Source organism: Corylus avellana, chromosome 1, assembly GCF_965113065.1.
Source record: "Corylus avellana chromosome 1, dhCorAvel1.hap1.2, whole genome shotgun sequence".
NCBI classification, from domain to species: domain Eukaryota; kingdom Viridiplantae; phylum Streptophyta; class Magnoliopsida; order Fagales; family Betulaceae; genus Corylus; species Corylus avellana.
Window position 1 is genome coordinate 43,559,685 of NC_142490.1, and position 16,146 is coordinate 43,575,830.

At 35.2% G+C, this 16,146-nt stretch overlaps 2 protein-coding genes across 2 annotated transcripts; both read left to right on the plus strand.

Annotated features, from left to right (window-relative positions):
* Positions 1-1,535: 1,535 nt before the first annotated feature.
* LOC132169915 (FBD, F-box and Leucine Rich Repeat domains containing protein) lies at positions 1,536-3,455 on the plus strand. The gene is made up of 3 exons (XM_059580856.2): positions 1,536-2,471; positions 2,867-3,031; positions 3,102-3,455. The coding sequence occupies exons 1-3, from the start codon at positions 1,536-1,538 to the stop codon at positions 3,453-3,455; spliced, it is 1,455 nt and encodes a 484-aa protein (XP_059436839.2).
* A 5,237-nt stretch (positions 3,456-8,692) lies between these two features.
* Positions 8,693-10,400, plus strand: LOC132171128 (F-box protein At4g05010). The gene is made up of 4 exons (XM_059582360.2): positions 8,693-9,311; positions 9,431-9,541; positions 9,632-9,706; positions 9,821-10,400. Exons 1-4 carry the CDS (start codon positions 9,054-9,056, stop codon positions 10,073-10,075), a joined length of 699 nt encoding a protein of 232 aa, XP_059438343.1. The 5' UTR covers positions 8,693-9,053; the 3' UTR covers positions 10,076-10,400.
* Positions 10,401-16,146: the final 5,746 nt, after the last annotated feature.

Here is a 16,146-nt window from a genome sequence, read left to right on the forward strand (position 1 = left end):
TTGGTGGTTTCTTTTTGGGTAATGATTTCATGGAATGGACACAGGCAGCAATCCATCTATATGCCTATTACCTATGACTGATGCCACAAAAGCAGCAACCATGATTATGGTGCTTCACCAATTCATGGAGTACCAAGTTTACTTCAGAAATTTGACATTGGAATTGAATTAGTCTTTTTTCAGAATTCAATGTACGTTTTCCTTTTTTCCTGTCTACTCCTTGAAACATATAGGCATTGCAACTATTGTTGAAATTAACAAAATCCTTTCCACAATCCCTCTTTGTTCCCCTTTATCCATACAATAAATGGACAAATATGCTCCAAAGTTTGTAAAAAGAAGGCAAGATTTTAAGAGTACTGCTAGGAATACTATAATATTTATTACCATTTTTTTAAAACTGTCATGACAATCAATCATTAAACTATTAATTTATTTGTCAAAATTTTATTGTTAATTTTTTTCACCAATGTTGAGCCACAGCACTTGCATGAAAAATAATTTACAAATTTTGATTATCTTCAAGTATATATTCATTCTTCTTCACTCATCCAAAAACTATAATTAGAAAATTTACCTCCAAAAAATGTTTTCATAATTTCTATAGTGAGTGTTACAGTGACAATTCATTTAAAGAGACCACCAATTTAAGTGGCTGAAAGCAAGATTACCCCAATCTTAAAGCAGTCCTATTAATCATAATCAGGGGCAAGCAAGACTTTTCAACCCTATATATGAAGTTCTAATTGTCTGTCGGAGAAAAAAGAACGAATCGATCTTCGGAAGACTTTTAAGGAATTCATCGATTTCTTCCGAAAAAGCACATGCTTATTTATTTGCTTCTGATCAAGTTTGGTACCTAGCCGAATCGATCTTATAAGATTTTTGAATCGATCTTATAAGATTTTTAAATAATTCATCGATTTCTTTCGAAAACAAATGATTATTTATTTGTTTCTCGAGTTCCGTAAATAACCGGGACATTAAAAAATATTTAGAAATACGTTTAGGAAATCAGTTTGATTCTATCTATGTTCAAGAACTATTTAAGGATTATCTAATTCATTTTGTCAGAAAGAATCAAGAACAATCATTATCCTAGTCAGCTGCCATTCATAGCAAACCAGGCACTCTGGACCCAAAATATACAGGCTACCGGGAACAAGGCATGCACACATTGAACTACCAGTCCAAAACGACACCGCTTTCCCATTCACCACGTGCAAAACAGGTAGCTTTGATATGTATTGACCCGGTATCCTAGTAAACATTTACTGCCACTCACTATTTTTCTCTTTGCCCCAGTGAGCTCAGCTTCAGTCTTCGGAGCATCCAGAAAAGGCAAAACCAGCCATGCATGAAGCTAAATTTTCTCAACAGTTCCAACATGTACGTAATGAATGATAATTAACATGAAATTAAAGTAATCATTAAAAACCCAAAAGGCGCCTAGATTTTCTCTTTTATATTGCATTGATTTAGACTTCTTTTTCTCATTGTTCTCTTGAATAGGGTTCTCGTTGCAATTGGTTTCAATGGTTGCACCCAAAAGAGATAGCCAAACACTGTCACAGTCACCGCAAAAGAGAACCAAGAGGAGCCATGATCATCATCATCTTGGTCATGTAATCGGTGCAAATTATAATATAAATCTCCCGGACGACATTCTCGACCGGATTTTCTCCTTCTTGCCGGTCAAAAAGGCGGTTCAGGTTGGAGTTCTATCAACGAGGTTCAGAAACACATGGATTTTCAATCGAAACCTGTTCTTCGACCGGGATTTCTCCGGCAGCCGCAGCGAGTTTTTCGAGATAATCAAACGTGTTTTCAACTCTCACGTGGGCTCCAAAATTCAAAGCCTCCGGTTCTCTTTCGATCCATCTGGTGCGGAATCGGTGATCGAAAGATGCATCGATATAAGCATCGAGAAAGGCGTGGAAGAGATTGATTTAGATTTTTACCAAAGTTGGAAGCCTTTCAAGGTTTCTTCGCAACATATTGACGTTGAATCAATCAAAATATTGAAGCTGATTTTTTGCGAAGTTGATATTCCACCAAATTTGCAGGGTTTGCGTTTCCTGCACACCCTCGAATTTCGGAAGGTCGACATCACAACCAAAGCCATGGAAACGTTGTTTCACCATTGCTTGCTCCTCGAAAGCTTGGAGTTATGGCAGTGTAACAAACTCCGGGGCCTGAATGTTTTTGGTCGGAATCTTAAGCGGTTTAAGGTTTTAAAACTCGGGCATTGTACGGATATTATGCGGATTTATGTCGAGGCCCCGACTCTTCACTCGATCTACTACACCGGGACTGTTGTCAGCTTCGAGTTTGCTGAGGTTTTGCAGTTGGATGAGGTGCTGCTTAATTTCATTCCTTCTAAAAGTTTTACACAGGCTTGCGCAATAGAAACTATGGTATCTGGTCTCTCTCATGTTAGTGTTCTCACTACTACTAGTGTATTTCTTGAGGTATGTGATTTTAATGCCTTTTTGGTTTATCAATTCTCTTTTCATCGGCATCAATGTTGAATTAAATATAGAAATACGTTAGAAACCATATTTTATATTTTTATTTCACAAACGATGTGACTGGTTGGAATATTTGTTACGTATGCCAGCATCGTGGGATAAAAATTTAATTTTTAGCATTACAATTAAGCAATTCCGATGAATGTCATTTATTGGTTTATTAATTTTATGGATGAGGATGAGGATTCTCTATTATTAAGCTGCCGGAATGTCATAGAAATTTAAACTTAATGATGTAGCTCCGGTGGGTCTTGTAACCCCTCTAAGTTGTCTGAATTTATGTGTGTTAACAGGAGATTCTAATTATATTGTTTCCTTGTTTTTGCCCTTTTCAGGGCTTGACAAGAAGAATAAGAGATTGGACTTTTATAGACATGGAATTCTGCTTTTGGAATTTGAAGGAGTTTCATTTGTACATGGAAGGGACCACCTACTGCAATCTTTTTGACATTGCTGCTTTTCTCAAGAACTGCCCTTGCATAGAGAAGCTTTTTATTGATGTGAGTATATATACATCACTTCTTGCAAACATTAGTTCTTAATCTTAATTTGATATTATTTTGCCTGCAGCTCAATGAATTTTCTTTTGAATGGGGATTCTACTGGGAACTACATCAGAGGGAAATACTTGAGAATTTCCAGCACTTATTTACCAACCTCAAATTCGTTAAAGTGAAAGGTTTCAAGTTTGAAATGCGTGAGCTACAGTTGGTGAAGTTCTTCCTAGGGAAGGCAGTGTTCTTGGAGGCTCTAGTTCTTGTCACTCCCAGCAATGGCCGCACCAAATTCAATACCCCAGATGCACTAATTTATGACCAACTTCTTTGCTCATGGAGAGCATCTCCAAAAGCCAGTATATTCATATGTGATCATTCCAGTGACAGGACTTCTCTGCATCCAAAACATTCGAAATATTGGTTTTAATCAAGTGGGGGGGGGGGGGGGGGTGGGGGGGGGGGGGGGGGGGGGGGGGGGGGTGGTTGGCAAAAAGGACCTCATGATGATGTGTATCCCATTGATGGTGGGAAGTGGAAACACAAAAACACAGGGTAGTTTAATTACTGTCTAAGGAAGGCATAGGATTTTGTGTTGTATTCTCCATTTTCTAGTTTAATTGCATTCTAAGGAAGGCATAGGGTTTTCTGTTGTATTCCATATGCAGTGCATGCATTGTATTTTGTTGAATTGTTTTTACAAAAAATTAATTATGTTGTTTCTAAATTAAACTATGAAGTTAGCCTGTGTGTTTGCTGTCAATTAAGGTGAGCTTTTTAACTCTAGGGGATTCAATTGAAGAAAGATATTTCTCTCTAAAAGCCCAAGTCCATGACAAAGGGCCCCATATTAATTGGAATTACACTGGTTGCACTATTATACTTTTTATTTTTTTTCCAAAAAAAAAAAAATTAGTGGATTTCACTCTTATCCTTAAGAAGCCACAGTTAATTAATCACTGTTAAATGCTTGGTGAAATCGTAGTTTAACCTTTAAAATTGTAATTTTTTAAAAGATAAATATTATTTAGTAGATTGTTATATAATCGTCATACAATTGAAATGACGTGACAGTAAAAATCAGTATTTGATTTTTCTTATTCACAAGCTCTTATTAATCCAATGGCCGTTTTTCAGTGCACAGTTATATAACAGTCTACTAAATATTATTACTCTTTTTAAAAACACACCCCCTTACGTAGAGAATAATTTAAGGTAAGTTCTATTGATGGTCACCTAAAGATAGTAACAATGAAAAGAAAAGGGTAAAATCCTCTTAACTCCCTCAAACTATCATTTCAATGACAATCTCCCCCCCCCCCCCCCCCCTCCCAAAAAAAAAAAAACTATCAATTGCGACAATCTCCCCCTCTAAACTACCAAATCAATAACAATGTACCCCATAATCATAGCTTAAATGACGACATTAGATGAAAATACCCCTAAAATTTTGAAAAAACATTAAATATATTTTTTTAAAAAAATTAAATATATTTAATATAAACATAAAAAAAATAAAAAAATTGAAAAAAATTGAAAAAAAAAGGGTGGTTTGAAATGGCAGGGGCTGCAGAGCCGCCCCCCAAGTGCATGGAGTGGCCAAGTCACCCCTACAGAGCCACCCCCAAGCTGATTTCGGGGGTGGCCGGCCACACCCAGAAACATCTAGGGGGCTCGACCACCCCAGTAATAAACCCATGTGGTTTTTTCGATTTTTTATTTTTATTTTTAATATATTTAATTCTTTTTTCCTTTTCATAAATTGAAATAAAGAATTAAATAAATTTTAATATTAGTAAGGGTAATTTCGTCATTTTATGAGTCTTGGGGATACATTGTCATTGATTTGGTAGTTTGGAGGAGAGATTGTTGGAATTGGTAGTTTGGGGAGGAGATCGTTATTGGAGTGGTAGTTTGAGAGGGTTAAGAGGACTTTACCAAAAAAAAAACCTAGATGTGAGTTAACCAAATCATAGGGATTGTTTCAATTATATATGTATTTTATAAGTTATTGAATTACATGCTATAAAGTTTATAAATGAGTATCCCATATTTCAAAATAAATATCATTACTCTTTTTAAAAAAGACACCCCCTTTTCTAGAGAAGAATTTAAAGGTATGTTCTATTGACGGACACCTAAAGAGAGGAACAAGGAAAAGACAATCTAGATGAGAGAGTTAACCAAATCAAAGGGATTGTTTCAATTATGTATTTTATATGGTATTTATTACATGCTATAAAGTTTATAAATGAGTATCCCAACATAAAACGTAACGCATGGTCAATTAATCGAAAGATGTGTCATATACAACTATATTTTGCACCAATAAATTATCTTCCGAGCAATGTAGCAGTAAATAGTAGATATATTATAAGCTATACATGCCAAAGGAAACCCTAGATTTTTATTGGAAGCTTTTATATGTTACAATATTAATTAAAGAAAACTGTTATAAATATTTTCAAAGTTCACTTCTTGACATTATAGTAAAAATTAGGAGTGACAATTCATTCATGTTCGTGTGTCGTTTTCAAGTCGTGTCAAGGTATGTGTATAAGACTCTATAAGTTCAATTTTAATTCAACCCATTAACTTAAATGAGTTACATCTTTCAATCATAATCTCTAATTTTGCATTGGATTTGTATCGGATTCACGGGTCATATCAAAATTGTCTTCCATTATATCGCTTGTCAAATTCGGATCGTGTCGAAATATGAATATAAAACTATATAAGTCAACCATAACCCTTCTCATTTTATTAATCAGGTCAAACTTCTTAACTTTAACCCTTTTAATTTCGTGTTGGTTCATGTCGACGCCACAAGTACTTGTGTAAAAAAATATTAGCCATAGTTAAAGTCAACATATACTTTCATTTATTATTTTCATGAATTGCGATTTTCATTACTATTTCAGAAGTCTAAGAATCATACAAACTAGGCTCCATCGTATACTTTTAAAAAGTGCATATTTGGAGGGTAGGACACAGGTGTGAAAAGCAAGTTCTTAGAGTTCACACACACAAAAGGACAACATAAAAACATATACCTTAAAGAAAACAATTACAAGGGTTCATACTGCTTAGCCTTTTCCCTTTGCTTTGTCAAAAGAGTAAGCTACACTTATTTTCACTTTTTTATATAATTGTGTTTTGAGGTGTGTTACAGCCATAACTTAAACTTAATTTTAGCCCAATTTTTAGACCAAATTCCTTTCTCTTTTTCTAGTTTAACGCTCTCTCTCCTCCAACAGTTTTTTTTTTTTTTTTTTTTTTAACTTAAGAGAAAAATTGGGCTAAAGTTGGGTTTAAGAGCTTGTTTGAGATTGCATTTGAGGAATAGAGCTTTTAAGTAAAAAAAAGTTTTTGGGCAAAAACTTCATTTTTAAGTTTTTGTCAAAAGTGCGTTTTGGCTATTTTTTAAGCTTTTTGGACCCTTAAAAGCACTTTTAATTTTTTTACCAAATAAGAACTTTTTTTTTCAAATGGGCTTTTTGAGCATTAAACGCAATTTTAAGACCCTCAAACTCAATTTCAAACAAGCTCTAAGTTGTGCCTGACTTTTAAAATCACCATTAAATATGATATAAATTTTTATTTGATTTTAATTTAATGATATTTTTAAAAGTCACATGTCGATATGAAAAAATTGTATTAAAAAATTTGAGTAAATATAGCATTACTCCGGTCAAAATGGTGTAAGTTTTGCTGGAATATATTTGGCATAACTATAAAATGCACCGTTGAAGATCGGTTAGCTTGTTCGCTTTTCGGGGGATCTCGAACATTGGAGGCAGATTGCAGTTGCGGTCTCTTTTTATTTGGCTGTCGGTGGTTTTGTTTGCACCATAAGGGTTCAGTATCATGTGGTAGTTATTTGGTTACTTCAAATATTGAAAGATTTTGCGTGCCCCGTCATTAATTAATGCAAAATCCCAAATATCAGGATTTTAAAAAACAATAAATCAATTGAAAGAAACTTGTTTTTAAATGCTCAAGCTTGCTTGCCTCAGTACAAAATATATTAGATACTGAGAAAAAAATAATCGATAGAGATGGAATGATTTGAGGAAGAATCTCAATTAGTTTTTCATTGAAGGCCATCTTTAGTGTTTATTTTTTCACAATAATTTTCAATAATTTTTACAGCAATTAATGGAAAAAAAAAAAATCCAACCCAAAAAAGAAAAAACAAAGGAAAAAAGAATAATAACTAGAATGTCGGTGTAGCTGATTTTGTTGGTTGCTATTATGGCGTGTAATTACCGACTTAGGACTTGTTTGGAATTGTGTTTGAAGGGCCTAAAAATGTTTTTAACACTAAAAAAAGTTTGTTTGAAGAAAAAAATATTTGTTTGGTAAAAAAAAATTAAGAGTACTTTTAAGGGTTCAAAAAACATAAAAATAGCTAAAATGCACTTTTGGCAAAAGATTGAAAATAAAGCTTTTGCCCAAAATTTCATTTTTTTTTTGACATATCCGCACAAGAAGGGGGAGGGGGATTCGAACTATTGACTTCCGTTTTCTTAAGCGTAGTCCCAGCTAATTGAGTTACCTTTTGAGGACTTTTGCCTAAAAACTGGCATGTTTGGGATTACGTTTGAGAGACTTAAAGTACTTTTAACACTTAAAAAGTCCGTTTGAAGAAAAAAATTCTCGTTTGGTAAAAAAAATTAAAAGCGTTTTTAAGGATCTAAAAAGCTTAAAAATTGCCAAAAAACAGTTTTAGAAAAAACTTAAAAATGAAGTTTTTGTCCAAAAACTCTTTTTGACTTAAAAACTCTATTTCTTAAACATAATTTCAAACAAGCTCTAAAAAGTCTACTTCTCAAACTCAATCCCAATTAAGCTCTTAGGGTGCTGGAAATGATGAGGAATGGCAAAGTTTGAATGGTGCTAGAAACTTCCATCTTGAAGAGCTGAGTTTGAATGGTGCTAGAAACTTCCTTCTTGAAGAGCTGGAAATGATGAGGAATGGCAAAGCTTGAATGGTGCTAGAAACTTCCTTCTTGAAGAGGCTTTGGAATTGTGTAAAGGATCCCAAGATGTTGACGTGTACTTGACGCTGAATTGGCTTAGCATTGTGTAAAGGATCGAAACCTGTAACAATCGTCGGCCGCCCATTTAGAATATCTGGTCAAACAAACAATTGGCTGCCAGTAAACCACCACCCAACATTCCCCCAAATCCCCACCGTCAACACAAGTACTGAAGTACACAAGCCCCCAACTATACGTGTCTAAAGTCCAAACGCCATACGACGTGTCAAAGCCCACGTTGACGGTCACGATAGCCAAACTTCCCGCACACGTCTAGGATCGCTGTACGTGTTCCACTATCCACCAGACACAGCCGACTTTGACCGACCATATCGCCACATCACCACCCGCACCACATAGGATCCTTCGCACCTCCTCTCATTTTGCGCCACGTGTTCACCTCCAACGGCTAGTTCTCAGCCCTCAGTCTTTTTAACCGCCAAACACACCCTAAAAAAATAATTAACCTCATAACCCACACGCGTATGAACCAACATCTTTCCATAGAAAATTCCAGCAGATTCCCAAAACGCGTAGTATTATTTTACTTTTTTATCTTTTTACTTTTTTTATTTATTCAAAAAGTAAAAGCACTCTCTTTTCCTTCTATATAACCGCGACCTGTCACCCACAGAAGCGACTCCGTGTTTGGAAGGTCGTTCAAAACTTCTGTGTTGCTGTATTTTCGCACCGATTATCTCATACAAAGCACACAAATCTCGGGCTTGCTTATATATCTCATAAAGAGGTTGGTTGGTTTTTGTCTCCCTAATTTAATTACGGGATCGATTTCTGTTTGATTTTAGGAATCTGTTTTCGGAGAAGTGGTTTTCAGAAAGTGTGTTCTTAGATTCGGTATTGAATTAGTCAGGCTCGCTCAGTTCTGCTTCTGGTTTTGTTGTGTTTCCAAGTGATTGAGTGCTTGTGATTGTTGAAGCTTTGATTGGATTGTTGGAAGGAAGGGATTGAATCTTTGATTGGATTGAATGGACATGGCATTGGGAAAGAGGCGTGGAAGTTGTTTGGGATCGAAGCGCGGCGGTGTGGTTGGTGAAAAGGGGCTAGGGTTAGGGTTTGTGAGGTACACGCGAGGATTGGGGAGGAAGAGGGTTCTGATTTCGAATGATTTGGAGGCTTCCCCCATGGATTCGGCTCCCAAGACTCCGACGAAGAGGCGGTGCGGTGAGGGAGTGGTTTTGGAGGCTGAATGGTCTCTCCTCGAAGCCTTGCCTCAGGACGTTCTGGTTAGTACCAAATTGTTGAGCTCCAATCTTTGTGTTTTTTAGTCGGTTTGGAGAGTTTGTGGTTGAAATTTTCGGTTTTTGATATGAAGATTAGGGTTCTGATTTCGAATGACTTGCAGGCTTCCCTGATGGATTCGGCTCCCAAGACTCCGACGAAGAGGCGGTGCGGTGAGGGAGTGGTTTTGGAGGCTGAAAGGTCTCTCCTTGAAGCCTTGCCTCAGGACATTCTGGTTAGTACCAAATTAGTGCGCTTCAATCTTTGTGTTTTTTAAGTCGGTTTGGAGAGTTTGTGGTTGAAATTTTCTGTTTTTGATTTGCAGATTAGGGTATTGTGCGGTGTGAATCATGAGGATCTGAAGCAGCTTTTCCACGTATCGAAAACAATCAGAGAAGCTGTAAGTATTCTATTACATCAACAATTAACTGTTGTTAATTAAGTATTTGATCTTTGCTGATTTGGTGAATAATGTGGAGGCTGATTTTGATTTGTACGTGTTTGCAAATTGCAGACTCTGATTGCAAAGCAATCGCATTTTGCGTATTGTACTCCAAAAAAGATTCCCGCTTTTCGTAACGCGATTGATTCGGAGGATTCCAGCGAGTTCGGAGATATCGAACCTCCGAATGCCCCAAAACCGCGGCGCATGCTTTTGGACCGGTTCCTGATCAAGAAGGATTTCTCTGACATATCGGCGGTATTGTTTGATTCACCGGACGAAGAGCAGTGTCCGAGGAAAATGCTATTTATGGGTACAAAGATATGAGTCTCTATGGGTTTTGTAAATACATTGCGTTCCTCGTTGTTGTAGATTTCTAGTTGTTTTGAGTAGAGATGTGCTTGTTGCTTCTCATGTCCGATTGTACATGTAAAGAAATCTTTTCAAGCCAGTTCTTCAAAAGCTTTGATTGAAGATGGAGTTGGCTTCTTCCTATCTTTTTTTGTACACGTATAAGAGAAACAGAGAGATTCTACGATTCTAATTTGAAGGGCAATCTAGCTTGTGCCCTTCTATTGTCATAAAGTTGAGAGTGTACAGTTTGATTCTGCATGCTCTTTTAGCTTAATAAAATGAGAGATGTTTCCATCTACTTGTTCCATCTTTTTCTCTTCGTTTCTTGTGTCGCTTGCTAGTGTTATACCTTTGTTGATTGTGCTGTATGTTATTTGTTGCCGCGATGATCTAGAAGTAATAAGCACTTAAAAAAAGGCTAAAGAATTTGATATGGGTATCGCTGCCTACAGCCAGAAATTGGTCCTTAATCGGTTAAGGATTTTTATACCGGAGCCGATTAACTCAGTTAATCGGTATAATTATTTTTTTATCTGATATAGATTTTTCTTTTTTGGTAAAACATATATATGGTAGACTCGTATTGTGTTAATTAATGGGTCTATTTAAAAATTTCTTTGTTTAATAAGTTATTTTAGCCCAAAAAAGCAATTTAGGCCCAAAAACAATCAATTAAAAAAGCTCATGATTTAAAAAATAAATAAATAATAAAAAATAATAATAATAAATTCTCACGGTTAACCGATTAATCGAACCGTTATTAATTGATTAGCTATTTTAACCGAAATTTTGGAAATAATTTCTTATTGAAATGTTATCGGTTAATTAATCAAATTAATTGATAATTTTGGTTAATTATCGAAAATAGGTTTACTGGTACCGTTATAACCGATACCCACTCTATAAGTATTCTTAAGAGGATAATTTATGTAATATTTTAAATTTGTAATGCTTCTAGTTAATCACCATTCTCAAAAATATGTTTTCACATTTATATTAAGAGGAAGTAATTACAGTTGCACATCTTTTGGGAGCATTGAGCTTGTTTGATAATGCTTTTTATGGTAGTATTTTTCTTTTTAGGCAAAAAATAATAATAATAATAATAATAATCATTAATAAGCAATTCAAAATACTCTCTAAAAAGTGGTACCAACCTACTATGCTTGAAAAAATTGTGGAGAAAACATCTTTTGGGAATCTAATCAGGAACCGCTATTGGTGAATGTTTCTTCACTTGCAAGCTTGGTAACTGCAGAAAGCTTATGTTTTTGCTCTTAAAAATTTAAGAATTTCTATCTTCTTTATTTTAGCTCTTAGATTTAAATTTTATATCTTCTACATCTTTGATTTAAAATTTTATATCCCTCATATTTTAGCTTTTAGATTTAAAATTCTCCTATTGAGTTCAATGTCTAGCCTTTATGTAACATCATTGAGCTATGTTTTCTAATCCTATTGCACAAGCTCTCACTTGATGGATATGAAAACTGGAAGCATTGATACTTAGTAGTCATCTATAGTTCTATTAATATCTTAATTTATTTTTGGAATATTTAATTTCCATATAAGTTGTGTCTATCGAGTAATTATTAAGATAAAAGTTACAAGAGTTCAAAAGACAATAGTTACAAGAGCTCAAAAAATAATAGGAAAAAATGGTGATTTAATATGGTATCAGAGCTATAGGCTAACGCCAAGCTTTCTTGACAACATATTGACGTTGAATCAATCAAAATATTGAAACTGATTTTTTGCGAAGTTGATATTCCACCAAAGTTGTAGGGTTTGCGTTTCCAGCACACCCTCGAACTTCAGAAGGTCGACACCACGGCCAAAGCCATGGAAACGTTGTATGTTGTTTCGTCATTGCCTACTCGTCGAAACCTTTGAGTTACGGCAGTGTTACAAACTCCGGCACCTTAATGTTTTTGGTCGGAATCTTGAGCGGTTTAAGGTTTTAAAACTCAGGGCATTGTATGGATATTATGCGGATTTATGTCGAGGCCCCGACTCTTCACTCGATCTATTACACTGGACGGTTGTTAGCTTTGAGTTTGCTGCCGATGTTTTGCAGTTGGATGAGGTGCTGCTTAATTTCATTCATTCTAAAAGTTTTACAGAGGATTGTGTTGTAGAAACTATGGTATATGGTCTCTCTCATGTTAGTGTTCTCACTACTACTAGCGTATTTCTTGAGGTATGTGATTTTAATGCCTTTTTGGTTTCTCAATTCTCTTTTCATTGACATTAATGTTGATTTAAATATAGAAATATGTTAAAAACCATATTTTTATTTCACATGAGACCCATCTAAGGATTGGTTGGAATTGTTATGCCAGCATCGTGGGATAAAAATTTAATTTTTAGCATTGCGGTTAAACAATTCCTATGAATGTCATTTATTGGTTTATTAATTTATGAGGATGAGGATTCTCTGTTATTAAGCTGCCAGAATTTCATAGAAATTTAAACAACTCAAGAGAATGGGCTTGTGGGGCTCACCTGCATGCCTTACTGATGCAGGGAGGTGGGTCATGTAACTGATCTTTTAAGCTGTCAGAATTTATGTGAGTTTTGAGTAGTCTAATAACAGGAGATTCCAATTATATTGTTTCATTGTTTTCGGCGCTTGACAAGAAGAATAAGAGATGGGACTTTTTTCTCATCTGTCAAATTGGAATCTGGTCGAAGAGCCAGTTGAGTATAATAGAAAAAGATCATTGAACTATGTAACATTGCCTTTATGTAACATCATTGAGCTATGTTTTCTAATCCTATTGCACAAGCTCTCACTTGATGGATATGAAAACTAGAAGCATTGATACTTCGTAGTCATCTATAGTCCGGTTAACATCTTAATTTATTTTTGGAATATTTAATTTTCATATAAACTGTGTCTATCCAATAATTATTAAGACAAGAGTTAGAAGAGTTCAAGGGAAAAGGATCTAGAGGGGATCCATTTAGTTGTTTTAAGAGAGCATTTTTGTCCAAATGAGAAACAGGGAGCGCAAAAATGACAAAATTGCTCCCTAAAAACAACTAACTTGTTCCTCTCAATTTCAAATGAAATGGAGAGAATCCAAGTCCGAGCTAAAGACACCATTGTTACAAGAGCTCAAAAAACAATAGGGAAAAGTGGTGATTTAATATGGTATCAGAGTTATAGACTAAGGCTAATTTTGGATCCCATGAATGGTTCTCTCTCTATATACACTCTTTGACAATCTCTCTCCCCACATGCCACATCTTAAAAAAAAAAAAAAAAAAAAAAAAAAAAAAAAAAAAAACATTTGGCATGAGCAGCATGAACGATGGTTTCCCTTTCAACGTGCTCTTTTGTTCATCTACCGGAGCATCATGATACCCCTGAGCAGCATGGAGAGAGCTCCTAGTGCACCGCACAAAGAGAGCTCAACTCATCGTAAATCCACCGGTTTTCGTGTCGTCTATTCAAGTAGGCGCGCCTTCCTCGACCACCTAGAACACTTTGTCATCCTCCGAAGCTTCAACGAACACTCCATCATGGATCTATATGCCACCAACTGAATCCCATAGACTAGCCGCTTCACAAGATGCAGTAGTCGCATAGTTTATTTATTATTTTTTCCAGTTTAGCCATTTTGATGTTGCAGCTTTTGATTTTATGTTTTGTAACATTTAAAAAAAATGACAAAAAGAAAAAAAAAAAAAAAAGAAAAAATATATGCCCAAAGAGAGATATGTTTAGTCCATGTGACCTATTTAAGGTCAATATGTGGCCCAATTTTGGCAATTGTAGCCGATGCCAACCAAATAGTCGATGATATCCATGTTCTGCTCATAGTAGCCGATGCCAGCTAGAATTGCCGAAGTCCAAGATTCGGTCATAGCAATTGATGTTTCAATTTAGGCCATAGAAGCCATTTTTGAGCCCTTTGATGTTCAAGATCAAACTTCAACGTATGTAATCTATTGTTGGGTTTGCCGGGGCATATTAAGACAAGAGTTACAAGAGTTCAAGAGACACGAGTTATAAGAACTCAAGTGACAAGAGTTATAATTATGGTTGTTAATGTAGAAGTAAAAGAGACATGTAACATTCACGTTAGGCCTTGGGAGACCTTGGACCCCCCAAGTGATCCCAAAAAAAAATTTAAAAAAATTATAAAATTTAATTTTTGACCCCCCAAATTATTTTTTTTTTAGAATTTTGCCCCCCCAAAACACAAATCTCTAGTTCCACCCCTGAACATTCATACTATTTCTCTATAAATAAAGCATTATATACAATCAAATAATAAAAAAGTTAAAAATAAAAGATATATACAAGAAAAGGCTTTCATATGTGGACGTAGCTCATAGGCTGAACCACCTTAATTCTCTGAGTCTGTCTTCCTTGTTCACATTTCTCATCTCTAAATTATAAGTTCTAATGGTAATGATATAAGAATGACTAGAGTCCTCCCAATTGTGATGCGGCTTTTAAAATCACTGATAAATCAAAATTCAATAATGATCATCTCAAATTTAATGGTGATTTTAAAAACCACATCACATTTGAGAGACTATAAGATCCTCCTTATATCATTACTCCTCTCAACTTCTCATCTTTTTGCTAAATAATATATAATTCTTGAAATGTTGCTTGTAATGTTCTGATTATTTGTATTCATTAGATCAATAAATCATTACTATAAGAGTCATGTTGTCCGTTCGGCTGATGCTAATCACAATATTTTCTTGCAGCTGGCAGCCACTTCTATATCTTTGTGCTTGCATGCATTCCTATTACATATTGGATCCTACATCATCGACCATGATACTCACATCTCTTTCGGATCAAGATTTGAGAAACATTGTAGCTACCCTTGGTGTAGGTTAAATATAGGGATTCTGATGTGGGTTTTCTTTCTTTTTTTTTTAATTTTAATTTTCCCTAAACATATGATAGATAATGGGTCATAGGGTATTTGCTGCTAGTACTCTTAGAATAACTAAGGAAAAATGTGTTTTACCCTTCTGAAGTTTGAGCCTTTTTTTTTTTTTTTTTTTTTTTTTTTCAATTTAAGCCCCAGTGTTTTAAAATTTGCAATATACCCTCATGAAGTTTCAAAAATTGTCAATTCGAACATTCCGTTAGACTTTGCCGTCTAAGAAGACGGAAAGCCCACCTCGTGAGATGCACGTGCCATTTTTGAACTTCTTCTTTCCTGTTTGCCCCTAATATATATATATATATATATATATATATATATAAATTGGGGGTTGTTGGCCACCCTCTTTGGCCATGGGGCGGCCAGGCTAGCCCTAAATAGCTAGTTTGGGGGTGGCATCGGGTTTGGGGGTGGTTTCGGCCACCCCCTTTGGCTCTTTGGAGCCACCCCCATCCGACCGTGCCACCCCCAAATGGCCATGGGAATGGCCAGAATGGCCATTTGGGGGTGGCTGGGGGTGACTACGGCCATTCCCATTTTTTAGTTAATATTTATTAATTAATTTTGTATTTTATATATATATATTAGGGGCAAATAGGGAAGAAGAAGTTCAAAAATGGCACTGCATCTCACATGGTGAGCTCTCCGTCTTCTCAGACGGCAAAGTCTAACGGAAGGTTCGAATTGACAATTTTCAAAACTTCATGAGAGTACATTGCAAATTTTTAAATATTGGGGTTCAAATTGAAAAAGAGTTCAAACTTTAGGAGGTAAAGTGCATTTTCCCATATAACTAACAAAAGTAAATTGTTGAAATAACACTGATAAATCAAGCTCATTTATTTGGAATCTTGGATAGGGTTATAGGAATAATCCTAGAAGTCTTCCTTAATCCTTATGTTCTTCCAAAAGTGATGTAACTTTAAAATTATCATTAAATTTTTAATAGATAATTATTAAATTTTGATTTACCGAGAATTTTAAAATCTACATCAATTTTTTAGAAACACAAGAAAAATATAAAAATGACTTTTTGTTGTTACGGTGCACAATAATTGATGAACAATATACAATCGAAAAAAGAGAGAGATTAAGAGAAAGAATCGAAGCACAAATTTAACGTGG

Excerpts from the sequence above, each read along its gene's own strand:
- LOC132169915 (XM_059580856.2), top strand. The coding sequence starts at position 1,536 with ATGGTTGCACCCAAAAGAGATAGCCAAACACTGTCACAGTCACCGCAA. Across the intron at positions 2,472-2,866 it reads CTACTAGTGTATTTCTTGAG|GGCTTGACAAGAAGAATAAG; the intron begins GTATGTGATTTT and ends TGCCCTTTTCAG. Across the intron at positions 3,032-3,101 it reads TAGAGAAGCTTTTTATTGAT|CTCAATGAATTTTCTTTTGA; the intron begins GTGAGTATATAT and ends TTTTGCCTGCAG.
- LOC132171128 (XM_059582360.2), top strand. The coding sequence starts at position 9,054 with ATGGACATGGCATTGGGAAAGAGGCGTGGAAGTTGTTTGGGATCGAAG. Across the intron at positions 9,542-9,631 it reads CCTTGCCTCAGGACATTCTG|ATTAGGGTATTGTGCGGTGT; the intron begins GTTAGTACCAAA and ends TTTGATTTGCAG. Across the intron at positions 9,707-9,820 it reads CGAAAACAATCAGAGAAGCT|ACTCTGATTGCAAAGCAATC; the intron begins GTAAGTATTCTA and ends TGCAAATTGCAG.